Here is a 27,630-nt window from a genome sequence, read left to right as displayed (position 1 = left end):
ATGTTGCGTTTGAGATAAAGGCGGGGAGGCACACGACTGCCGTCACGGCAGCGATAAGCCGCGTAATTCGCCGACATCACAAATTGTCCGTACTACTGAGCATCGGGAAAAACGGTATTAGTAACCGTTATCTCAGCGGAATTGATTTTTTATTAGTTCTAAAACGAACACCAACGATGGCGATAATCCTGATGAATAAACCGCAACTTGGGAAGTAGCACTGGGGGCGAGCCGCGTAGTCTTCATTCTGTCGTTGAGTCTGTATTACGCGGATTAGAAATTTCCAAGTGAGCTAGGTGATGCGAGGAATCACACTTTTCATAGTGACAGCTTACCTCTGGGGCGGTGCCGTGTCTTACTTTGGATTTCCACTACTAACCGAACCGAGTAGGTATTTGTTATGTTTTGTGGGGTCACTGCTGAAACTGTCGCGTTTTCTAGAGGAAATATGGAACGAGCTGCGAGATCCCTCGAAACAGGAGCCTCGTGTTTATCCCGGCGAAGAGTGCGATCGACAATGTGATCCGAATGATGCTCCGAGAATATGTTATTTTCATTGGACTCTGGAAAACCATGCGACTATGGGATCGTGAGTTTTACTAGCTACGAACATATCGTTCTTTTCCGGAGAAAATATATGTGATGGCGTTTCTTCTAGAACTTGCTGGGATTGTCTCCGCGGAAATCGCACCCACTGTTTCCATCCGCAATGTGTCACCGCAAATGGAATGGAACGTGGAATCGTATCGATCAATCGTAGAATGCCCGGTCCCCCGATAATCGTTTGTAATGGTGACACAATAGTTGTGGATGTTGTGAACGAAATGGAAGGTCTAGCCTCTACACTTCATTGGCATGGATTTCATCAAACCGAATCACCCTGGATGGATGGCGTCCCGATGGTCACCCAGTGTCCGATTCTTCCGGGAACAAATTTTCGATACATGTTCAAGGCGAAAGAACCAGGCACCCAGTGGTACCACTCGCACTCCGGTTATCAAAAGGCGAATGGTCATGTTGGAATAGCCGTTGTGAGAAATCCGTGGGACGTGAATATCGATCGGTATGATTACGATCTATCCGAGCACGTGATGGTTATCTCCGATTGGACACTGGACTCGGTCGAACGATGGGTCCCGGGACTTCAAAGTTCGACAATGAGAGTGGATTCCATACTCATCAACGGACGAGGACGATATTACAATGTAATTTTTAGCACATGTTGAAAAATATAATTTTACGTGAAGATCACACCATTTTAGGCAACCACTAGATCGCGGGCAAGTTATGTGCCTCTAACAGTTTTCCGAGTGCAACCGAAAAAACGATATCGTTTCCGGTTGATCAGTGCAGGCAGCCAGTATTGTCCATTCCAGCTTCAGGTGAGTAATATTATCTGGGTCTAATCGCCAAATAACACCTTTTTGTCGACGCAGATTGAAAAACATCGAATGATGATAATCTCCACAGATGGAGGAGCAGTCAAACCTCATATTGTGGACACGCTAGTTTCCATTTCCGGCGAACGTTATGACTTTGTGGTGCTGGCAGATCAACCACCTGGTATGTGAATATATATGTATTACATTAGTTACAGCAAATTAAACGTCGTGGACTTTCGCGTTCATGTGGTTCACTGAACGGCTTCATTGTTCCGCCGCACGTTGCGCAACATGTCTGATTTTAGTTTGTCGAGCATATCAGTAAATGGCTTGTAAAGGTCAGTTCGGATGACGAGCAAAAAATTAGTAGATTATCTCGACAAGGGAGGGGGCATGTCGGTCATCTTCTGTCATCACGCAAGATGAAACGCCGTAATTCGGGGATCACTTTGATAGAGCTCCGAACAATTGTCTATCATAGCTTTGTTGAGACAGAGTGAACTTGACGGAACGAATAATGATTGTCACTACATAATCGCAATTTTCATACCACTTGTTTATGAATAATTATCATATTTGGTAGATCTTAACGTAATTTTTTGGAAAAACTTGAATTAACCAAATATTTGGCCGAATATATTTTGAATCTACATGTTATACGCTAAAGCTAACTTCAAGATCACAACAACTCGCGTGTTCACTTTTAATGCACCCCGTCGGCCACCCGAAAAACACAAATTCCTAAAGACTCTCATTTAAGGATCGGGTTATGCAACGTTCAAATTGTTAGAAATTGGTCTAAGCTCGAGCGGAATATCAGAACCTTAACTGTGTGAGGTAAACAATTCTAATGGTCATTACTATCCCATTTGGTGCTTTTTTTTCTTAATTTCGACATTTCTCAATAACATTCAGCCAGAACACACAATTACTCGCGTAAACAACTTTTTTTTCTGCTTTGTAAAGAATGGACCGCGATAACGTGGTTTTCGACATCTGCTTTTCACAACTTTCCTTGGAAAAAAAGTGTAGCAGAAGTTCATTGATTACTTGGACAAGGTTGTAGTGAACAAACCACATCTCATATAACACGTAAAAAGTGGTATAAACGATTTCAAAACAATGACAATGACAGATGACGACAATTCACGCTCGGGACAGCGGAAAAAATGGAAGACAATTAAAAAATGTTACACGTTATTTCAAACAACCTAGCTTTCGATCGAGCTGCGGCATGTAAATCACGTAATTGCTTGAAAGTCATATGCATGGCAAGTTATATCCCGATTTTCAACCAATAATCTTGGACTTCCAGCATGTGTTCAGAAAAAGCTTTTGACATAGTCCCTCGTGATATCGCTGTCACAAAAACTGAGTCCCCTTGGTATGCCCCTTGGATATTTCGATGGCTAATACTTATGACAGACATACAGCTGTACTTGCGTTGTACTTCGAAAATTGTATGTCTGTCACCATGTACAGCGCTAGAACCATGCAAGCAACTCGGTACAATCGCTGTACCTGTACCGACCTATTATACCGCTGTACGTGGCTACAGTTGTGCTGTGCGCAGCGCCATAGACGGTTAGTGGTGAGTAGCATGAACAAACCGAATCAAAACACTTGGTATACATTCTTTTCATTGACTTTCTCTTGAGTTAATAACTCAGATTGGAAACATATTTGTTGTGTTTGATAGTTTAGACGCTAAATAAAAACCTTTTTCATTCAAATATTGGTGAAAATACAATGCAATATATTCAAATTTATGATTGTCAGCTTGACATGCGGTACAATGTACAACCAAAGTATGTGTGTCATGCTATCGTGGTACCTGTACAACGCTGTACACGTACAACGCTAGTACAGTTGTATGTCTGTCCATGGTATAAAATCATACTCAGCATACAGGAAGCCCTTCGTTTAGTTTAATGCCAAATCTGGAATACTGCTGCAAGAAAGTCTCTTGGAACCGCTGATCTCCATTTTATATTACAAAAAAGTTGATGAGTCTGAGCCTAGGGACACGGACGGGATCATGACATAGGACTATGATTTTGTGTAGTAATTGCATTTAAATTAAGTTTTTCATTGTTCAAAATCTGTATTTTTTCTCTTTTGATACATCAAATGGATGCCCTGGAAAAACCGTTTCCTGTATGTACTTGTATCCTTTAAACGGGTTAGATGACATAACGTGGTAAAATTCGATACCGTATTCTGTTCAAAAATGTACACAAAAATACCATTAAAGGCATTACTACCCTTTTCTTCAGTTTATTCAATCATGCAGAAGAAGACAAAGAGTCATCATGTATCATTTTTAAACACAAGTCTAAATAGTTAAGTAAGAAATATAAGCCTGAGTCAAGTCAATCTATGACTACAAAAATATATTATAGATTAAAATAGCATTATCTCCTTCGTTACCACTTTGTCCGGAACATTGTTTGTAATAACATTATAGCCCTGTAAGATCGCGACTACTCAAGCTATCATAATCTGATTTACGTGGTGTACCCTTTCGATCTTCTAAATCAGCAGCCATTTAAATTCATTTATTGCATTTTTACATAACCAAACAACATACTCGGTATTATGACATCCTGGACCACAATTACACAAACTGTTAGTAGTGAGACCTACACGATAAAAACATGAATTGAGCACAAATTGATTGGACAACATACAATCTATATATATATATATATATATATATATATATATATATATATATATATATATATATATAAATGGAGTGATGTCTGTCTGTCTGATTCTTATAGACTCGGAAACTACTCAACCGATCGACATAAAAATTGGTATGTAGGGGTTTTTGGGGCAGGGGAAGGTTTTCGTGATAGTTTGAGATCCCTCCCCCCTTTCTAAGAGGGGGCTGCCATACAAATGAAACACAAATTTCTGCATTACTCGGAAATTAATCAAGCAAACGAAACCATAGTTGGCGTTTGAAGGTTTAGGGTGCAATAAATGTTTCTGTGGTGGTTAGACACTCCTCCCCCCACTCAAAGGGGGGGCTGCCATACAAATGGAACACAAATTTTTGCATTACTCGGAAATCGATCAAGCAAACGAAACCAAATTTGGCATGTGAAGGTTTTACGGGGCACGAAACGTTTCTATGGTGAATACACTCCTCCCCTCCTCTCTAAGGGGGGCTGTCAGACAAACGTAACACAAACTTCTGTATAAGTCGAGGTTTTTGAGTATGAGAAATGTTTCTATAATGCTGTGAAATTTTAGAAACAACTGCTTAGTAGAATAATGATTTTTTCATTGTAGAATCAGTTGACGATAATTGATTGATGATTCATTCTTGCCCTCGCAAAACAATCGTATGTCGCAATTTATTTCATGTCAATGCATTGAAAATTTACCTCGAAGGCTATTTCGGTGCCCTTTTTCGAAATTGACATAGACTCGGCTACAGTCGATTATATACATGTTGCACCAGCACCATTATTCCATATCTCATAACTACATCAATATATCTTTGGCACCGCATGTAAACAACAACAATGACAACACTTACAAGTATCAAATATCATGCTACATGTTATTTAGTATTGTCTCAAAGTAATCGCACCTCTAGATATCGTTCGTACAAACTAAGCGTAAACCAAGCGCCAAACAAGCGTCCACCATAGCATGCATACAGAGCCATACATTAGTGGCTTGAAACTACTAGCAATATAAACATTTCTCATCATTTTGCGCTATTCTCAAAAGAAACGCTTCTGTTAATATTACTGGCCTCGAAAAGAGTTGCATTACTTTCTCATGCTCGAGAGAAGCGCAGGTGTCACCCTTAGTGGAGGAAGTTTTGCTACTGGCAAGCAAAACCTAATCACATACAAAATTCTTGATGACTAAACAAGAGAAATAAACTCTTTTTGTTAATAAAAACCTCGAAAACAGTAGCAATGCTTCATTATGATCAATATTAGCGCAAATGCAATCCTAGTTTAAGATTTGCGACAGTTTTGCGACTGGCACGCGAACCCAAATAACTTATAACATACCAGTAAGAAATTCAAGATGCTTAGTATTCCCAAATAATTTTTTGGTGCACAACCTTAACGTCTGCTTCGCCATAACGTCAGTTTAATGCATTGATGCATTCTCAAAGGCACCAACGAAGCCCTTATGAAGACGGAGAATAAACAATGTTAACTGCTTGGAAAAAGACTGAATTATGCCACACAGCTAGTACTCTGCTGTAACACCCATCGATGCGAATTCGCTAATGAGTTTGTCAAGAGCGACCGCCTTCACCACCAACGGGGGGAGCTTAATTTTGGTTGCTGCTTGGGCGTTTACATTTTCGACAGACGCGCCGAAATCGCCTACTTCGCTGTTGTTCGGTGCGGTGTTACATTTGCAAAGGCTCGGTTCAGTGCGAGCGCTTTTCACCGCACCAACATCGCGTGCATCATTAGATGACACTTGCCTCGAAATTTTATTGCCCCTGGCAATGCGTTCGTTTTTTGCAGGGCTCGAGCCTGCCTTCCTCTTCTTCTTGCTTACCGCACTCTACGCGAAGCGTCCAATTTATGACGCGGAAAGAAGAACACACGATACGAATAACGCGAAAAACGAACAGAAAAATCAAACGACGATTTCCAAGTTGGATTACCGCTGGTGGGGTCCAATCTTAGATCGAAACGCAGCGAAAGCAAAGTGAACTGGATTACTCAACAGTCCGATGCCGAATGAAAGTTTGCCACAGCGAGATCCACTGTTTATACTCTAGGCAAGTATTCCCCTTCATTCCTCTTCTTTTCCTTTGTTCTCGGATACTTTGAATCCTACAATTTCCCCTCCGTTGGTCGTCGATAAGTTGCTCGTTATTGATATCTCTGTTCGGGAAAGCACTCAAATGGACAGAACAAATGTATGGGAAAATAGAAACACTTAAAGTTTCATGAATTTTAACCATTTACTAACCAGGGGATTCTATTGTATGGCATTTTAAACAAATCTTACGGAACTTTCGATTCGTTTAGTATGTAAATCGCCAAAATCCGTTCGCGGCAAAAATAGTTATTAACGTTAACTTTATTTCATAAAAACGTGACCTGTTTTCTGATTTGACACCCTTAATGAAAGACGTAGTTCTACGTCAAAAATGTCAGTGAATGTTTGAGTAAGGGCCGTGGTCTGCTGTTCGACGCAACTATGTCGCGATGCTCTCACAAGAAAGTTGTACGGCACTTACGTCCGTTTTCCGGATACAATTCCGGATTCTTGTAGTCTGTTGCTTCGTGTCCTTGGCCCTCCAATTGTTTTTATACACTAGGGCACTGAGTGAGCCAAAGAAATCCTCTATTAGGTGGCACTGGGGCAAGTTAGTTGGGTTACGATCTTTCGGCACGAACGGTATCTTTTTCTCCTCAAGATACGCCAGCGTCTTCTTGGCGTAATGGGAAGACGCCTTGTCCGGTCAGAAGACGTACTTCCCATCCGCGTGATGCTCGTTCAGGAACGGCAGCAGGATTTTATCGAGGCACTCTTCTCGATACATTTGTTGGTTGATTGCCAGACCGCTCGGCTTAAACCAAGGCTTTGAAATGCCCCGGTCGGAAATGGCGATGTACAACATAACCTTTTTTTCAAACTTGTGCTTGAACTTGTAAAGGGTGTGTCACATCAAATTGTATCACGGAAAAAACGCTGTAGAAATTAAATTTTTAGGAATTATATCTTCAGCTGTCGCTTATAATCAGATAAGAGTGTATAGATCACGTTGGCCATGCTTCACTGTCAATTTTTCGTAAATTTGGAAAAATGTCGTCGAACGAAAAAGAGCGTCATAAATTAATCCTGTGCACTCATTTCGAGAATCCGGAGTTGTCACATCGGGACATCGGTAAGATGCTGGGAATCGTCCAATCCACGGTCAGCAGAGTACTAAAACGATACTTCGAGAACCTAATCATCGACCGGAAGGTGAAGAACGGCAAAAATGGATGCTCCGTCAGTGAAAAAGATCACAAGCGCGTAGTTAAGCAGTTTAGACGTGATCCGAGAAGTTCGGTCCGGGATGTCGCCAATAAGCTGAATTTGTCAAGTTCATTCGTCCAGCGGACCAAGCAGCGGGAGGGGCTGCGTACATACAAGGTTCAGAAGGCTCCTAACCGCGACGAAAGGCAAAACATGGTGGGGAAGACGCGAGCCCGGAAGCTGTACACCGAAATGCTGACGAAGCCGCATTGCCTGGTAATGGACGACGAAACCTACGTCAAAGCGGACCTTCGTCAGCTGCCGGGCCTGTTGTTCTTCTCCGCAGAGGACAAATTCAGCGTTCCGGAGGAGATTCGCAAGCAGAAACTATCCCAGTTTGCCAAAAAGTGCATGGTGTGGCAAGCGATCTGCTCTTGCGGAAAGCGGAGCGCCCCCTTCGTGATGACCGGCACGGTAAACGGGCAGGTTTACCTTAAGGAGTGCCTACAGAAGCGCTTACTACCACTATTGAAGCAGCACGAGGGCCCGACCATCTTCTGGCCGGATCTCGCTTCGTGCCACTATTCAAAGGACGTGTTGGAGTGGTACGAAACCAACGGGGTCACCTTCGTGCCAAAGGAAATGAACCCGCCCAAGGAGTGCCTACAGAAGCGCTTACTACCACTATTGAAGCAGCACGAGGGTCCGACCATCTTCTGGCCGGATCTCGCTTCGTGCCACTTTTCAAAGGACGTGTTGGAGTGGTACGAAGCCAACGGGGTCACCTTCGTGCCAAAGGAAATGAACCCGCCCAACGCTCCGCCAACGCGGAGCTTCGCCCAATAAAGAAATATTGGGCGATTATAAAGCAGGCCCTCCGGAAGAACCCAAAAGTTGTCAAATCGGAGGCGGACTTCAAGAGAAAATGGATTTCTGTTCAAAAAAAACTACAACCTGACGTTGTACAGAACCTTATGGACGGGGTAAAGAGGAAGGTGCGAGCATACGGGCTTGGGCTCGAAGTATGAATAAAAAGAAAATGCCAAAAGTTGTTTAATAGTTTTTATTTTACTGTCTAAAATTTTCAAAAGGATCGGTCTACTGGGCGAATTTCTACAGCGTTTTTTCCGTGATGCAATATGATGTGACACACCCTTTATTTCACTTCAGGCGGTGTGGATGACTCGTCGCTGGAGTAGTAATTATCATTTCCTGGAATATGCGTTTTGGACAGCGGAAAACAACTTTCGTCGCCCAGAACGAAAGACGTCCCGCGGTATTTTTTGGTCATCCACCGACACTGTGATTTAACCGTCTCAATCTGCACCTCCGTGTACTCCAGCGACCTCGTCTTCTTCCTGCAGACGATTCCTTCCATCTTGAGGGTCCGATGGATCAATACGTGGGAGCAGCCATATTTCCGACCGTCGTCACGCAGGCTGGTTGCGTCCTTGTTGTCAAACAGCGTCTTTAACGATGTCTTCCACTGCTTCGTCATTATCGTCACCGGACGACCACTTCCGACCTTCCGCTCTACGTTCAGGGAACCCAGGATACGATATACCGTACTGACAGGTACATTTTCTTCCTTAAAATGTGCCACCGTGAACTTTTTTCCTTGCTGGAAATGCGTTTTGTAGAACCGTACAATGCGTTCGCGGAGCACGTGCTGTTTCGACGCCATCTTTGCTTTGACTAAATTCAAACTAGCAATACCAAACACGCCTATTGTTTCTAGGGAGCCCAAAGAGCAATTCTCTTGGAGAAAGAAAATTTTACGCTCTTTATTTGAGTTACTGAAAGGTATTGAAAAAAATATAATTTTTCATTTAACACCCGTTATAAAGGTATTGATAACAAAACAGGAAGTGGGTTATATCTATGGTATAACCGCAAGGGTGACGTAGGACTATCGTTGATTTAGAGATCATTTGTTTGAAGTTGAATCTAAATCCATTCTGAATGAATGAATAAATGAATATTTGGGGGAATTCGAAAACGAGAGCGTTACGTTGGAGGCACAAGGTTTTATGCATCCAATATAGGATACGAAAAACCTTGTTCTGAACAATAATCTTCAGAAGCTAACCTGCTAACTGTACTTGATTGACAAATCACAAACCCAAATGTATTATATGGATATTTTATGGATAGAAAACATTAAAATAAACTCTTTCACATGAATGTATTTTTAAATTCCCAGAGGAACTGGCAGATTATTTTCAGTAACGATTAGATATTTCCACATTTTCCTCGATACTGGAAGCCCACCAGTGGTTAATACTAACTCGATAACCACACAGTGTTACATGGATAGAAAACATTCAAATAAACTCTTTCACATGAATGTATTTTTAAATTCCCAAAGGAACTGGCAGATTATTTTCTAGCAATGATTAGATCTTTCCGGAACTTTCTCGATGCTGAATGGCATCCAAACGGAAAGAATTCTGCGCGTGTATGTGTCGATCCTTCGCCGTCCACCTCCTCCAGCACGTTAGGCAACGATGTTGTCTTGTCGATGTCCTCACGAAAAATGAATGTGTCTCACCACCAGAATATCGCTTAAGTATGCTTTTTGTGTGTGATTGAATCGAGAGAAGGTGTGGTTTACGATGGCAATTTGGAAGGCAAACTAGAGGGGAATGAACTCCCTGAGCTGAGAAATTTCGGCGACTGAGCACTAATCGATTGCGGGCGCATACAATATTGGATACGGAAATATCCTACTGATGGGGAAGAATAATCTTCTGAATCTATTAACAAATTGCGATTGACTGAAAAACCACAAAACCAAATGTATTTGGTCACAGTGTTACATGGATAGAAAACATTAAAATAAACTCTTTCACATGGATGTATTTTTAAATTCCCAGAGGAACTGGCAGATTATTTTCAGTAACGATTAGATATTTCCACATTTTCCTCGATACTGGAAGCCCACCAGTGGTTAATACTAACTCGATAACCACCTGTTAATAGTACTTGATTGAAAAATATTTGGTCACAGTGTTACATGGATAGAAAACATTCAAATAAACTCTTTCACATGAATGTATTTTTAAATTCCCAAAGGAACTGGCAGTTTATTTTCTAGCAATGATTAGATCTTTCCGGAACATTCTCGATGCTGAATGGCATCCAAACGGAAAGAATTCTGCGCGTGTATGTGTCGATCCTTCGCCGTCCACCTCCTCCAGCACGTTAGGCAACGATGTTGTCTTGTCGATGTCCTCACGAAAAATGAATGTGTCTCACCACCAGAATATCGCTTAAGTATGCTTTTTGTGTGTGCTTTAATCGAGAGAAGGTGTGGTTTACGATGGCAATTTGGAAGGCAAACTAGAGGGGAATGAACTCCCTGAGCTCGGAAATTTCGGCGACTGAGCAATAATCGATTGCGGGCGCATACAATATTGGATACGGAAATATCCTACTGATGGGGAAGAATAATCTTCTGAATCTATTAACAAATTGCGATTGATTGAAAAACCACAAAACCAAATGTATTTGGTCACAGTGTTACATGGATAGAAAACATTAAAATAAACTCTTTCACATGGATGTATTTTTAAATTCCCAGAGGAACTGGCAGATTATTTTCAGTAACGATTAGATATTTTCACATTTTCCTCGATACTGGAAGCCCACCAGTGGTTAATACTAATTCGATAACCACCTGTTAATAGTACTTGATTGAAAAATATTTGGTCACAGTGTTACATGGATAGAAAACATTCAAATAAACTCTTTCACATGAATGTATTTTTAAATTCCCAGATTATTTTCCAGAAATGATTAGATCTTTCCGAAACTTTCTCGATGCTGAATGGCATCCAAACGGAAAGAATTCCGCGCGTGTATGTGTGTGTAGCGATGTCTTCCCGGGGAACCGTTTGTGGCATCACTCTCCTCTTGATGGATTCCCTTCTGGCCTAGGGTGCACAAACAGGCTCTTGGTGACACCGTTCATCCACGGTTTCATGATAAACGAAGAGATTCACCACAACAGCGACAACATGCTCCAATCGCTGTTCAATTAGAATTGAGTGGATTTCCGAGCGGCGCTCGCTTATATACCGATTGGTGATTTCAATAGCCTGTTTTGAAAACAATTTTAAGACTATTGAAACAAGTTTTTGGATCAAAAAGTAACAAGTATAGAACGCGTAGATATTTTATCTTTCGAATGAAGTATTTATCATACCATTTCGTTCAGTTATTTAGGAGCTATTAACGCTCAAAATCTCGGTCTCCGGCGTAACGCTTTCGTTTTCGAAACTTTGATTTTACACCCCGGTATAGAAATGAAAGACGTAGTCCTACGTCAAAAAACAAATTTTGGGCGGGACGAAGTTTGCCGTGTCAGCTAGTATAATATAAAATTAATGCCTATTATCGGTAAATGGAGAATAATTCATTTTACGCATCAACTCACATTATGAACTAACGCCCGAATTTAGGCAAAAAGATTGCTCATTGCGTCGGGGAAGAAGCGAGTGGATAGTGCAATTGAAAGAAAACATACCCAATTAAATCGTTAAATTGTTAACTTTTTTACTATATTCACTGTTCATGTTTCATGTTTCAAAATCTGGATAAATTTCCTGTCTAATGATATATAACACAACATATGACGCAATAACCATTTCGAGTAATATGCGTCTGAAAACTCTTAATAAATCGTAACATTTTTCGTAGAGTGACCCCCCTATATAGAAATCAAAGACATAGTCCTATGTCAAAACGCACATATGTGACCACTTAAGCTCCTGTCAGTTAATATACGCTTATGTTTTTAAAGACTATCGTCATCGATTCGAGATTCGAGTACTCTATAAAGCAGCCTTGCAAGAGTCGACTTCAGGAAGGGCAATGTATTAATTCTTGGATAGTAAACTGCTGTTCAAAGAACATATATCTATGTCAATAGCGAATGCTAATGCCACGCTTGAATTCCTACGCCGCAACACTGCGCAATTCAACGATTCAGCATGCAATGAATACACTGTATTTTTCGTACTGTTACTGAACAAAGGGTGGAACGATGAAAATTTGGTCAACTTTCCATCATTATTTCTTTTAGTATTTATTTAAAAACTTGATGACCTGACAAACGTTGTTCTGCCATTTAAAATTATTTCTAATTTTGATTGATAAAAAAACAGGAGGTGGGTTATATCTATGGTATAACCGCAAGGGTGACGTAGGACTATCGTTGATTCAGAGTTCATTTGTTTGAAGTTGAATCTGAATTCATTCTGAATGAATAAATATTTGGAGAACTTCGAAAACGAGAGCGTTACGTTGGAGGCACAAGGTTTTATGCATCCAATATTGGATACGGAAATATCCTACTGATGGGGAAGAATAATCTCCAGAAGCTATCCTGTTAATTGCGATTGATTGAAAAATCACAAAACCAAATGTATTTGGTCACGGTGTTTTTTTTCCCAAAATATATTTTTTATTAAGGCACATGTGGCGTTAGCCTGACGGGGCCGGGAGTCCAATATTTTGACAATTTTTGTCTTACAACTATGTTAGTAATATGTAACCGATTACTCGCGGTTGGCTCGAGGTTAGTATTACAAGTGTTCTCATAATTGATATGTTGCAGTCTTCGATGCTCTGTACGTGTGCCCGACACGGGCTACTTCCTATTGGGATGCAGCTGACCATTAATCAGCAACGCTCCCTATTCTGTACCCCATATCTAGCGTGGTGCGTCTTTCTCGACTCGAGGAATCCAGGATAGAATGGTCACTAGCCGGCGCAATCATCAGCTCGTGTAGATTCACGTGGTCACGGTGTTACATGGATAGAAAAATTTAAAATAAACTCTTTCACATGAATGTAATTTCAAATTCCCAGAGGAACTGGCAGATTATTTTCAGTAACGATTAGATATTTCCACATTTTCCTCGATACTGGAAGCCCACCAGCGGTTAATGCTAACTCGATAACCATCTGTTAGCTTCCCGGGAAACCGTTTGTGGCATCCCTCTTCTCCTGATGGATTCCCTTCTGGCCTAAGGTGCACAAACAGGCTCTTGGTGACACCGTTCATCCACGCTTTCATGATAAATGAAGAGCTTCACCACAACAGCGACAACATGCTCCAATCGCTGTTCAATTAGAACTGAGTGGATTTCCGAGCGGCGCTCGCTTATATACCGATTGGTGATTTCAATAGCCTGTTTTGAAAGCAAATTTAAGACTATTGAAACATGTTTTTGGATCAGAAAGTAACAAGTATAGAACGCGTATACATTTTATCTTTCGAATGAAGTGTTTATCATACCATTTCGTTCAGTTGTTTAGGAGCTATTAACTCTCAAAATCTCGGTCTCCGGCCTAACGCTTTCGTTTTCGAAACTTTGATTTTACACCCCGGTATAGAAATGAAAGACGTAGTCCTACGTCAAAATAACTAATATATTTTAAGAGAGTTTGTATGTATCGTTCAGATCTATTAAATTTATCTGATGAACGATTTTCACTGCGAAACATGCGTACTCGATTTTTCAAATTATTCTATTTATTTTTAATAATTTCCAAAGTATTCTATCATTCTAATTTGGTTGGAGACAAACTCAATGATTTATAGAAGACGCAAATCTGACCAGCCGTTCCCCTGTGATGATGAGTTATACGTACGTACGTACTTCTTTTATGTTTTAAGATTCTGAACATCCTTCACTTTGCAGGTGTGGTCTAGCATCTAGAGCACGACAGTTATTCTCTAGACAAAAAATGTCTTCGACAAAGTTCTTACATATGGTCAGTGTTAAGTCAGAGGGGACCAAGTCGCAAAATTGAACATTTCGAGTTATTGACTACATTAGGTTAAGCATCTCGTAAGCTACATAAGGATTGTATCGAAAGGTCTTTAGCAACATCTATTCGAATAAAAATAAATAAACTTTTGACAAAAAACTTTTTGTCCTATTTTGCACAGAAACTGTTCTGCATTTCCTGAATGCTGCTGTCCATTTTTTCTGAATTCCTCCATGTTTTGGGGATTTTTTCCGTCCTTCTTGAAGATCCTTTTCACAATCGTCCAGTAACGTTCAACTGGTCGGAGCTCTATAGAATTCGGTGGATTGATGTTTTTCTTGGCGATTTCTCTAGAGATAGGCAATAGGCAAGAATCGAAGTTGAACCAAAACACGTGTAAGAAAAGCAGTTGTCAAAAATTAACTGAACATTCAAAATAGCCGTACTTGTCAGCATAAGTGAGAGACATGAGTACCAACATAATACAACAAAAATCTAGAATCGAATATACGAACCCGCGTAAACTCGAAAGTCGCTATACTTTTTGAACAGACCTCGTATGTTTCGTCGTCTATCAGGCACTGATTGCTGTTGTCCAGTAGCCGGATATACAGTTTCCTGTCTTGTTTTTGCCTTGTTTGCCTTGTTTTGGTTCGAAATTGTTGTTTTACTTTAAGTTTAAGTTTAAGATTTTCTTAAGCATTTTCCACTTTTTGTATGTGTTTAAGGAGTTCATGGCCTTGATTTCTTGAATCATTCATTCATTTGTACGATCCAACATGGGCAGACTGGAACCAGGTTTTCTACCGGATTTAGACATATCATTCGAGAAGAACCCGTTGTCACTCTTGTGGATGATATTTTCCATGCTTGTGTGGTGCAATTTAAACCGTTTTGCGATTTGGTTGAAGGTAGCACACTTTTCAGTACACCAAGTGTGCAGAATTTCCTATCTTGTCTCAAGATCGATTCTAGTCATAGCGAAAACGAACAACTTAAACGGAATGAATCGATTGCACAAACTTTTGTTGACATGTAAAAAAAACTTTTGCTTGCATGCACACTAAAACAAGTTCACCCATTTTTAATAGAATCATTATAAAAGTTACTAATTACTTTTCGATGAAGTTCTTACCACATTCATCAGATTTGCGAAATCACGCGTGCAACAGGAATAACGTATCGAAATGGTTCTGAATGCTCAACGAAAACCCTTTACAGCACCAAACTTCAAGCTCGTTTTTCTGGAAATCATGAAAATATCACATTGTTCGGTCTGACTTAACACCGACCATATGATCGAGCGCTCATTTTTATGTTGTCAGAAATAAGATGACCAAAATTTTCGATGAATTAAAGAATCTAACTTTCTTATCTTTATAGATAGAGGCAGTGGCGTAGTGTAGGGGGGGGCGCAGAGTGGTCGGTCCGCCCCGGGTGTCACCCCTAAAGTGATAATTATGTTTGTTTTGAAAAAAAAATCTTCGAAACTATAGGATGAATGTCACTCGTCTTCTTCGAAATTCATTCGAGTCTATTCTGTGGTGTCATTATTTAGTGAACAATTTCATCATGGAAATGTTCATGTAAAGAATCTTTCTTGCGGTTTTCTTGTTTTGTATGAAAAAAGGTTACTGATTTGAGTAACGACACCTAGTGTAGAGGCACGAATTTTGGGTGTTTTTTCGAGCTCTGAACAAGTGAAATAAGGAATATTTTCGCTATCCATTATTTCATGACTAGTTTCTTTATGTTTCAACAATACAACAAGAAATAAACGGTAAAAATATTCAAAATTAAAATAGTTACAAGCTGGTGAAGAGAGGGGGCTTAAAAAAAAGATGGGTCATGGCGTAAATGATTCCAGCCCTTCTGGTTATCTGGAACAAAAAAAAATGAACAGATCAGTAAAGATGCCGCTATCGTATGAGCCTCGGACAAGTGAAAAATCAATGAAATGACTATAACTTGGTGAACGATGGAATTTACGAAAATTCCTTTCTGAGGTATATTCTTAAATGTCTAAACTTCAGGAATATGAACGAAAAAAGTCGTGTTATTTTTCAAATTTCTATACTACAAGACATACTCCCTTAAATGGAGAGTGACTGTTCAGTTTTCATGAAGTGTCGTTCTCAATCTTCGACAACGCTCCAACCATGTCAGGAGGAGTTCAGGTTTTGTAGAGAAAGTAAAACAAAAAAGCCGTATTCAAGGGCTTATAAACCACTTCTCGAACTTATGAGGTGAACATGCTGGCAATTTAGCTTGTTGCAGAAAAGAGCATTGATCGTTTTTGTTGAGAATTACAAGGGCGATCAAAATCTCCAAATAAGTAGCCGTAATTCAAGCAAGATACATGTTAGCAGTATCTGACAGCGAATTGAAAACTTTGATTCCCAAATTTGCAAAGTTTCGGAAAGCGAGTAGTTACGAGAGTTTTCAAGATTCCGTGGACATTTAAAGGCCGCTGGAATTAACCTAGACGATGCCAATCATTAGTGTACATTGGAAGTGATACAGTTCATCATGAAATGGAACTTCTAAGAAATGCTTCCAAATCTAACAGTGAGTTTGAAGCTGTTACGAACGATTTGCGCTTTTATGGCAGCGATGGGACCGGCATGCTTAAATGGATTGGCTTTGTTGTCAATCGAAAGTAAATTGACTAACTCTGTTCACTTTGACGATGTGTTCAGACAATTTGCTGCTGTTAAGTCGAGACGTGTAATGATTTTACAATTTGTTGTTCGAGATTTTTTTCTGTTTAGTTTTTCAGCGCACTGTTTTGACAGATCACAAGTAATTCTTGTCATGTGTAAAAACTAAAGTTCACATTTTTGATTGAACGGATTCGTTGATAAATAAAATTGTCGTATCTGGTCACATAAGCAGACACAAATAATACAAGAGCTGACAATGTATCCCGAAAAATGTATTGTTTGATGCGGTTTGTGGTCCTTTGGAATCATTGGCCCGTACTTATTTGAAGATGGAGATGAGAACTCCATTGTTGACAATGGCGATCGCTATAATTCAATTTCTGTTAATTCTGTTATTCTTTTGTTGTATATTCTGAAATTCTGTTCTGTTAACCAAACGCTTAAAAATCACCGGTTTTATTAATTATAATTAACCTCAAATTGAGGTCTCTTGAATCAGTAAATTTATTTTTTCATTAGAGAATGTAAACAAAGGCTTGATAACAAGATTTGATTGGAGGGTGACACCCAAAACACCCGCCCCGGGTGTCACTCGGTCACGCTACGCCACTGGATAGAGGTAAACATAGTTCGACAATACTGAAGCCCCAGTTATTGTAAGCAACTTTGTAGGGTAATGTTTGTTTTCCTAATTCTTGAAATAACCGATAACGCGCTCTATTTATAAGTTGCATTGGGGTCACAATTGAAAAAAACTGACATTTATATTCCAAATTCTACATGCAAACTACTTTTATAGTTTACTAAGACAAACATTTTGCGATGCAGAACTTGTCAATATCTCAACTCTACTCAAAATTATTGATATTTCTTCCCCAAAAATATGCTCTCTTCATTTGTTTGTAGTTCATTCTGGGGTAAACATAAAAAATGTTAATGGCGGTATTTGATATTTAATTCTATATGATATGAGATTTTCAAAGCTATGTTATTTTTATGTATTTGAGTAAACTAAATTTGGAATCATGAGTTTTTGGATGAAAATGATGGAATGAGTTAGAATAAAATTATGATACTGGCAAGTTTTGCATCGCAAAATGTGATAAGCTTGTCCGAAAACCACTTTGATGTAGAATTTAAAATATAAAAGTTAGAACAAAAAAAATGCCAATGGATGTATGGGAAAAAATCGACCTTAAAATTCAAAAAGTTAACCTATACAAAATGTTCGCCACCTCAAAAACAACACCAAAAAATGCAAAATTTCAGCTCAATCGGACTCAAAAAGAGAGTGGCGCAAAGTGGGCATAGTTTGATTTTTTTGAAAATCGAAAAATTGCCCAAGAGGGGCGGCACTCTCCCTCAAGTCCGATTGAGCTGATATTTTGCATAGGGTGTTTTTTCGAGGTGGTGAACATTTTTTATGGGTAACTTTTTGAAATTCGAAATTATCGTTTTCATTGGCACTCTAATGGTCACCTTAATGCAACTTAAATAGAAAGTACTAAAAACAACTTTGTGACAGATCTTTATTATCTAGACATATGATGGAGTGCTCATTTTAATGTTGTCAAAAAATAGGGGCACCAAAATTTTAGGTAAAATTAAAAATCTAACTTTTTTATCTGTATTTACAGCCGCTCCATGCCAAACCGATATAGTGGTTCTCAGATTGGTCATTTGTGGTCATTTTGTTCTTTATCGTTAAATATTAGACCCGTTTTTTTAATTTTTTGTCAGGGTGCCCATTTCCATTTTAGTGGTCCGTTTCGTTTTAGTGGTCCGAAAAATCAATTTTTTCACTTTTTCTCAAAAATGCCTTTTTTCAAAAATTCATAACTTTTGAACCACTAAACCGATTTTGATGATCGATATATCACATTGAAGCCTATGAACTAGACTTTTAATACAAAATCTTGAACTTGCAAAAAATGGATTTTATTTTCGTAATTATTGATTGTAACCGAATTTTATTGTTTTGGTGGCTTCGGGCTAGACGGCGCTATATTTTTTTATATTTTTTCTTGAAAGTTGAGGATTTTTTCCATAACATATCTCGACATCAGAGATACTATTTTTTTCATTTTTGAGGTATGATTTTTAAAGTTAACCGGTGGTCCGAAAAATCATTTTTCCCTTTTTTCAAAAATGACGTTTTTCGAAAATTCATTACTATTGAACTACTAAACCGATTCAGATGAACAACTTATCAAATTGAAGCCAATGAGCTTTCTTTCTTTGAAAAAATATCACACTTGCGGGAAAATTGGATTCTGGTCGCATAGGTCTAGTCTAGTCACATAGGAATATTGAACGAAGACATGTTAAATTTGAAAAATCATATCTTAAAAACGAAAAATAATACATCTTTGATATCGAAATATGTTATGAAAAAAATCCTCAACTTTCCAGAAAAAATATAAAACATATGGTGCCCTCTATCTTTAACCGAGAAAACTATGAAAAACTAACTCAATCATTAATTATAGAACCGAAAAATCCAAAAAAATGGCAAAAAAATCGTTTTCAAATAAAACTAATTCATTAGCTTCAATTTGATATGTCAGTCATCTGAATCGGTTCAGTAGTTCAAAAGTTATGAATTTTTATAGTGGGAAAAGGAGGAAAAATTCTTTTCCGAACCATCGGTTAACTTTGAAAAATCATATCTCGAAAACAAAAAAAAGCATCTCTGATAACGAGTTATGTTATGGAAAAATCCTCAGTTTTCAAGAAAAAATATAAAAAATATAGCGCCCTCTAGCCCAAAGCCATGAAAACAATAAAAAACGACTTCAATCAATAATTACGGAAATAAAATCAATTTTTTGCAAGTTCAATTTTTTTTATAAAAGACTAGCTTATTGGCTTTAATGTGATATATCGATCATCTAAATCGGTTCAGTAGTTCAAAAGTTATGAATTTTTGGAAAAAGTCATTTTTGAGAAAAAGTGGAAAAAATTGATTTTTCGGACCCCCCTAAAATGGAAATGGGCACCCTAATAAAAAAATAAAAAAAATACTGGTCTAATGTTTTGCGATGAAGAATCAAATTACCACTTTTAACGAAAATATGAGAACCACTATATCGGTTTGGCATGGAATGGCTGTATAGAGATAAACAACTCGAACATGGTTGTAGCCCCAGGTGTTTTAATCAACTTTGTAGAACAAGGTTTTTTTTCCATTTTTTTGATATAATCGATTTAGGGCTTTTTATTCCTAAATTTCATTAGGGTGAACACGAAAAAATTAGTTTTTTGCTCTAACTTTTGTATTACGAATTTTAAATCAAAATTGTCTTAGGGCGACTTTTAGAGTTTATCAATATAAACATTTTTCGTCTATTCCATTCAGGCATATTTGATGTTAAGTACACCTCGCACAGACAGGCCCGCCTTCGAAAATGTCGATAAAACAATAGAATCATTTTAAATCATTGTAAATGAATAAATGCTATTCATAGAATTCTTGCAGAAGAATCAGTTTCTATGGTTTTAACAAAATTTTAGCCCATCTCGCCCTCCTACTTTTTACATCTGCTACCAATCGAATGACATCCTCTTCAAATTCAACGCCTTTCGTCATCCACGCAACATTTCAAAGTAATACCCTGGAATAATCCTTCAAGAAGGGCTTTGCTTTAATATTGTTCATATGCAGAGCACAGCTTGTCGAAAAACAATCAACATAATCATAATCATCTTTTTCCCAATTTTCATTCCACCAAAAACACGTTGGCGTTCTACACGTATATCGCTTGGGTAAATGCACAATAATTAAAAAGAATACATTACTGATCCAGATTTGTGTATTGAAATCCTAAAGAACTGGTATGATAATTAAATAGTCAATCAATATCTTTCATGTGATAGGAAACTACTGGGTTCGGGCACGTGGCATAGGATTCTGCAACGATATGCGCGTAGAAGAATTCGCTACCCTATCGTATGCGGATCCAAGCGTACCGACTGAGGAGTTGATGTTTCCATCCCGCAAACCGCCATCGTACGATACCTTATTCCCTCAGGGAATTACGCTGAACCATCATACTGCCCCATGCTACAGCCCAGAGGATAACTACATTTGCGCAGCTGACTTGGAGTCCCACGAAGTTCATCGCGACAATGAACTGATCGATGCCAGTCCAGATGTGCGCTTGTATGTCGGGTTCGATGTTGTCAAAGCCAATAATACGAGACTTTTCTCTGGCCGGGAACATATACATTATGCGAGTGAGCATCATTCCTGAACGAAATATAAGAAGCTGTGCTTTATTTTCCACTTTTTCAGCCGTCAGACAACAGTTCAATACATTCGGGGTGACAAACAACATCACTTTTGCTTCTCCCAGTTTTCCTCTGCTGACCCAATCGGAGTTAATTCAAGACGAGAATTTGCAGTTCTGCAATGACACACATCGTCCAGAGAGATGTCAAAATCAGCTTTATTGTCATTGCACCCACAGAGTTAAGGTCAACTTAAATGATGTCGTTGAAATTATGTTATACGACACCGCACCTTGTAAGTTACTGCAAACCATTGGACTAATTTTCTTTCGATAAAAATATCATTTTCAACAGGCACACAAGATTTCTACCATCCTTACCACATTCACGGCCATCGGTTCATCATCACCGACATGGGACAGCTGCCGGAGTGTGCGGTCAATAGCCGCCTGCCGTATCTGAAGAAAAGAAAGTTCACGCGCAAACCGAACAGCCATAATCCACCCTATAAGGACACGATATCAATTCCGAACAAAGGTTTCGTGAGGACACGCTTCAGAGCGAATAATCCCGGTAAATAGACATCTGACATATGAGGGTGCAAAGTATAAACACACACACGCACTTCCGCAAACCAAATGCGGAAGCAATCTTTTCCGGAAAATTTATTACCTGTGAATCTGGAGAAGGCTTATTCATTTTCGGTCACTTCATTCGGTTCTTTGTGATTGGTGTTGACGGCGAGCCTAATTGGTTGTGGTCACATTATTCCATAAAAAGACGGGTGGGTAATGTCGGAGACATAACCGGGGTGACGTAGGACTATGGGACAGCCTTTGTTAAATATATTTTCAAATATATTGTTTTATTTTCTTCTGTTGCGTGAATACCTATGGATACCTATCTACCTGGAAAATTAATCAGTTTACTCCTTACTCCTTATGAACATGTTAGTGGTTCTGAAAAGAACCTTTGGTTTTGTATTTTTGTGTTTTTTTAATTGGATCGTATCTAAAGATTCTTTTGACATCGATCACATTCTGTTCAGATAGCTCAGTAAGAAGGCCTTCTTCTGGCATGAAAACTACATCCCGGCATTAAACAACCCACTTGCGTTGATTAAGGGTGGGATGGAAAATGATTTCATAAGGGGTCAAGTCGATTAGCGACTTCATACCCATTAGAAGTTCAATTTGTTTAACATCACGTATCTGGAGAATATATTGAAGACGATTCTTATCGTCACGCTGTGGTTTAGCATCCTTGAATTTATCACTGATCACACCTTTGATCGATTTCGAGACAACCAAAGGGTTGGGTGGAAGAATGTTATCCTCAGTTGCTCTTAGTACTAAAATTTGTAAGTTTCCTCCAAAGGGATCAGCCCATCTAGGGGAAGTGTCGGTGGTGGAAACACCATTGTAAATGTTGATTGGTCTTCCGGCGCCGGAGCTGCTGAAAGCCATGGTAAAAGGCTGGCTATACCGAAGTACAGCCAGATGGGAAAAAAAAATAAAATTTGCTTATACTAAGTACGTTGGACGTCGGGGGACGACAACAGCGGGGGAGGAAAACGGCGGAGGACAATAACGGCGGAGGACAATAACGGCGGGGGACAATGTCGACGTAGCTACGAAACCGAACACCGAAATCACTTGGCGGAGAAAACACTTGCGGAAGAGCAATGGAAAATTCACTGGCGGAAAAACACTTGCTGAAAATCACTTTATGAATGTCACGTGGGTATAAAAAATGTCACTTGTGTATAAAAATGTCACTAAAGTGTTAAAAATATCAATCACTTGTTTGGGATATGTTCTGGAAAAATCTCTAAACTATGCCCTCTGGGGGTCCTAGCTTTTGCTAACTCCTATGCACAGAAGAAAACTTACCGAAAGCAAAACAAGCTTCCTCTCAACCACCAACCAAGGGCAGTGGGGTGGCGGGGGAATGAAAAACCTTCAGGCGAATGAAGTCCGGAACTGAAACAGCAGAGGGGCCAGGTGAAATGGCCAAACACGGAACCGCCGACAGCGAGACCTCCAAGGCCACTACAGCGGTTGTACGAAGCGAAGTAGAAGATCCTCCTTCCTCACCTCCAATTCTGATGCGGGCTGAAGAGGGATTAAATAGCGCCGAAATCACGCGTCGGTAGCAGGAAAACGATGCTGGGAAAACTGGTGCGAACAGCGGGATACACAAGTTGCAGTAAAAACTGCCGGTCCAAGCGGCCAATCTAACCGGACCAACTTCCTTAATGGCAGTTGGGGGCTTATAGGTGACCTCCTCCTTTCCTGGTATACAAACGAACTGTTGCTGAGAAGTAACGCTGTATTTAGGACCGAAATTAGCTTTGAAAGAAGCTGTTCATCCGATTGTAAGGGAAAACTTTATTTTCTGTGAATCTCTTCCGAAAAGGCGCTAAAAACATGACCACCTCGGTTGAATGTCAGTGAGGTCAAGCACAACCACCATTCTCTTTTATATGATGCGAGTTGAGCTACAAATATAATGAAAAGAATGTGAAAGAGGTCGAGTATACAATCCACGCTATCTCAGTGTAAAACACGACTCTTCCTTTGCTTTCGTCATTTTATCTCGAACAGCCACGAAAGCAGCTTGGAAAAGCGCACCTGCCACAGGAGGAGTGAGAAAGCCACATCGCTACCGACCGGGAATCGTCGCTTTGCGTGAAATTCGTCGCTATCAGAAGTCGACCGAATTGCTGATCCGCAAGTTTCCTTTCTAGCGTTTGGTTCGTGAAATTGCCCAAGACTTCAAAACCGACTTGCGCTTCCAAAGTTCCGCCGTTATGGCACTGCAGGAGGCAAGCTATGCATATTTAGTCGGCCTATTCGAAAATGCCAATTTTCAAAACGCGTCACATCATGCCCAAGGACATCCAGCTGGCCCGTCGTATCCTAGGAGAGCGAGCTCAAACAGCCGCGCTTCCGCTTTCGTCATTATTAGCTTAGCTTATAATCAACGGCCCTTTTCAGGGACACCAAATTTGATGAATTAAGAGTTGCAGGCCGAACTGAAAGGAGTATTTAGCGAAAATCGTGGTGTCGATGATAATTCGATACCGATGGGTGCCATTAACTATGGATTTGATAGTGAAAAACACGATATGATATGGTGTAGTGGATATTATATTACATATCAATATTTGTTTACGAATGCTGCAATCGATCGTTGTTATTGGGAAGTTAGAATGGTTGGGAAGGGGGTCTTTTTTACTCTGTAATTCCAAGGAGGAATCCATTCCTTCTCAAGTGTTAATAATCCTGCCCCGGATCAACGATGATTCCAATTGTCGGGGATTGGAGAATGGGAACTATTTGCACTGGGTATTTCCGAGGAGGAATATATTCCCCCTTTGAGCGTTAATAATTCTTTTCCGGCTAAACGAAGTGGTATGATAATCCCTTTATTCGAAAGATGAAATGTCTAAGATTTATATGCTTGTTACTTATTTATTGCTATGTCAACGTTAGTCCTACGTCCACCTTGCGGTTATACCAAAGATATAACCCACTTCTTGTTTTTTTTTTGTAAAGCAATCTTAATGTCTCGTGAACCTGTTCACGAATCAAAACATATAATCGAAAACCAGGACTGCATTCATGTAGAATCGCATGTGAATTCCATTTTGTGTATTGTCGTTGTCATATTACATGCAAGAATTAAATACTTTCCTGCTTGTCGTCCGGCGATAGAATGAGGCCAAGCACCACCATCGCTCTCTTTATATAGTCACTAGCTGACCCGGCAAACTTCGTCCCGCTGGGAAAGTAGGGAGTTCTTTCTTCCAATTTTCATCAATTTGAGCTTTAAATGAACTGAAGAACAGTAATGTAGAGCATACAAAAAACGCCGAGTATATTTCCTATTAATTCGTGTATTCGGAATCAAATTCCTTCGTTAAATTAAAGAGGTATTAACGTTCAAAAACTGAACACTTTTTCACATCGAAATATTGAACTGGGCCCCTATATTGAAAGGTTAGACGTAGTCCTACGTAAAAACTTCCCGAAATGGATATCAGTAACTACTATCCCTGCCATGCTTAATTAATAACCAGCAATAATTAGAACCAAATTTTCCAAACACCCACTCCCATTAGGCGTCGTGCACAAATTACGTAACGCGATAAGGAGGTGAAGGGGGGTCGAGGTTGCGTTACTTTCTGTGTATTAGAGATAGGATATTGCGTTATGTAGGGGGGGAGGGGGTCCAAATTCCGGATTTTTAGCGTTACGTAATTTGTGCACGACGCCTTATGGATAATAATAATGCGATATTTTACTTTCTAGGATTTTGGCTGATACACTGCCACTTCGAGTGGCACCTGGGTACCGGCATGGGACTGGTACTGCAGGTGGGCGAAACGGATCAAATGCTTAAAGCACCGCCGGATTTCCCGCGGTGTGGGGATTTTAAAACGAAACTTAATGGATTGGATTAAATGCGATGAGGATGCAGTAAAGTGAATCTGTAAATTATGTATTATTGTAAATAAATCCGTTATTGAATTTGAGATAATTATGTAAATAAAAGTTTCGAATAGACAGTTGCAACGTGTATTGTATTTTTCATGCTCTCGATTACCGACTGTGTCCGGATTAACAACGGGGAATGAAAGGGCTGTTAGTATGATATTCATGGTATTGCGGTGGCAACAGCTTTTGTTAAACTCCCTGATTCATGATTCCCAAAGTTACTAAAGATTCACTTTTAAGTCCACAGCTATAGATTGCACCGATGAATTTGTTTGGGAAACTTTGACCTCTTTTTCATTTGTATTGTTTCAGTGCATTCCGCCGATCGAACGATGTATGAAAGTCTCATCCAGAAATTCGTCCGAAAAAAGCCTTGTAATACGTTTCATCATCCATAACGAAGCAATCGATGTGTGAGTTTGTGATAAATCAACAGTTGGTTGAAACTCACGAGCAGATAGGATTATCGATAACCCTCAGAGTATTGGCTTTTAACGCTCTCGTGCGTTTATATTTATAAGAGTTTAAAATTAAAATTCCTATACTTTGAATTGTTTCAATTGAAACAGCCATGTTCCGACAAAAATATTGAATTAACACTACTAAAAATAGAATGCGTATTCTGTCAAAAGATGACTTAACGTGAAATCGCCATTAAAAATAATGCAAAATAATATTCATACAAATTTACATGATATATCTATCTATATATATAAAAATGGAGTGATGTCTGTCTGTCTGTCTGATTCTTATAGACTCGGAAACTACTGAACCGATCGACATGAAAATTGGTATGTAGGGGTTTTTGGGGCCGGGGAAGGTTTTCGTGATATTTTGAGACCCCTCCCCCCTCTCTAAGGGGGGGCTGCCATACAAATGAAACACAAATTTCTGCATTACTCGGAAATTAACCAAGCAAACTAAACCAAAGTTGGCATGTGAAAGTTTTAGGGTGCAATAAATGTTTCTATGATGGTTAGACAGTCCTTCCCCCACTCAAAGGGGGGGCTGCCATACAAATGAAACACAAATTTCTGCATTACTCGAGAATTAATCAAGCAAATGAAACCAAATTTGGCATGTGGAGGTTTTAGGATGCAATAAATGTTTCTATGGTGATAAGATACTCCTTCCCCCTCTCTTAGAGGGGGCTACCATACAAATGAAACACAATTTTTTGCATTACTCGGAAATTAATCAATCAAACGAAACCAAAGTTGGCATGTGAAAGTTTTAGGGTGCAATAAATATTTCTATGATGGTTAGACAGTCCTTCCCCCACTCAAAGGGGGGGCTGCCATACAAATGAAACACAAATTTCTGCATTACTCGAGAATTAATCAAGCAAATGAAACCAAATTTGGCATGTGGAGGTTTTAGGATGCAATAAATGTTTCTATGGTGTTAAGATACTCCTTCCCCCTCTCTTAGAGGGGGCTGCCGTACAAATGAAACACAAATTTTTGCATTACCCGAAAATTAATCAAGCAAATTAAACCAAATTAGGCATATGGAAACTTTAGGGTGCAATGAATGTTTCTATGGTGGTTAGATACCCCTCCCCCCTCTCTTAGGGGTGGCTGCCATACAAATAAAACACAAATTTCTGCATTACTCGAGAATTAATCAAGTAAATGGGCGGGACGAAGTTTGCCGGGTTAGCTAGTATCCTATAAAAATGAACCTATTATGTAAGGTCCACTTTATATTCCCATAAACTTAAATATAGTTCCCACGCTTTCCTCCTCCCGCAATTATTTTTACTATTGTTCCGAATCGATCAACTTTCCCCTCCCGTCTTCAACCCGCCAGGATTGCCGAAGCTCGACATCCAATAATTTATAAATGCTCGCCACTAGATATCTACTCTATTCCTGAGGAATAGAGGGAAACGGAACGTAATGCTCTTCGCAACAAGTTGTTCAATTTGTATACTATTCCTCTTCTCCACAGAATCGCATGTGAAACATGTGTTCAAGCGGAGAAGTAGGGTGAGGGTGTGATATATGCCACTATTTGTCTGATTTCTATGCTGGAGCTATGTGTGCTGGAAAAAATGTGCGTCAATTTTATTCAGCTGCATGTTTGATGATGCCGATGACGTTGTCG

At 39.5% G+C, this 27,630-nt stretch overlaps 1 protein-coding gene across 1 annotated transcript; it reads left to right on the top strand.

Annotated features, from left to right (window-relative positions):
* LOC129778910 (uncharacterized) lies at positions 1–25,595 on the top strand. Its single transcript, XM_055786090.1, has 9 exons — positions 1–387; positions 442–589; positions 659–1,205; positions 1,263–1,382; positions 1,437–1,563; positions 20,666–21,025; positions 21,084–21,314; positions 21,374–21,592; positions 25,336–25,595. Exons 1-9 carry the CDS (start codon positions 300–302, stop codon positions 25,485–25,487), a joined length of 1,992 nt encoding a protein of 663 aa, XP_055642065.1. The 5' UTR covers positions 1–299; the 3' UTR covers positions 25,488–25,595.
* The last annotated feature ends 2,035 nt before the right edge of the window (positions 25,596–27,630 follow it).

This window comes from Toxorhynchites rutilus, chromosome 3 (genome assembly GCF_029784135.1).
Source record: "Toxorhynchites rutilus septentrionalis strain SRP chromosome 3, ASM2978413v1, whole genome shotgun sequence".
Lineage (NCBI taxonomy): Eukaryota > Metazoa > Arthropoda > Insecta > Diptera > Culicidae > Toxorhynchites > Toxorhynchites rutilus.
This window is presented reverse-complemented; position numbering and strand designations above follow the sequence as displayed.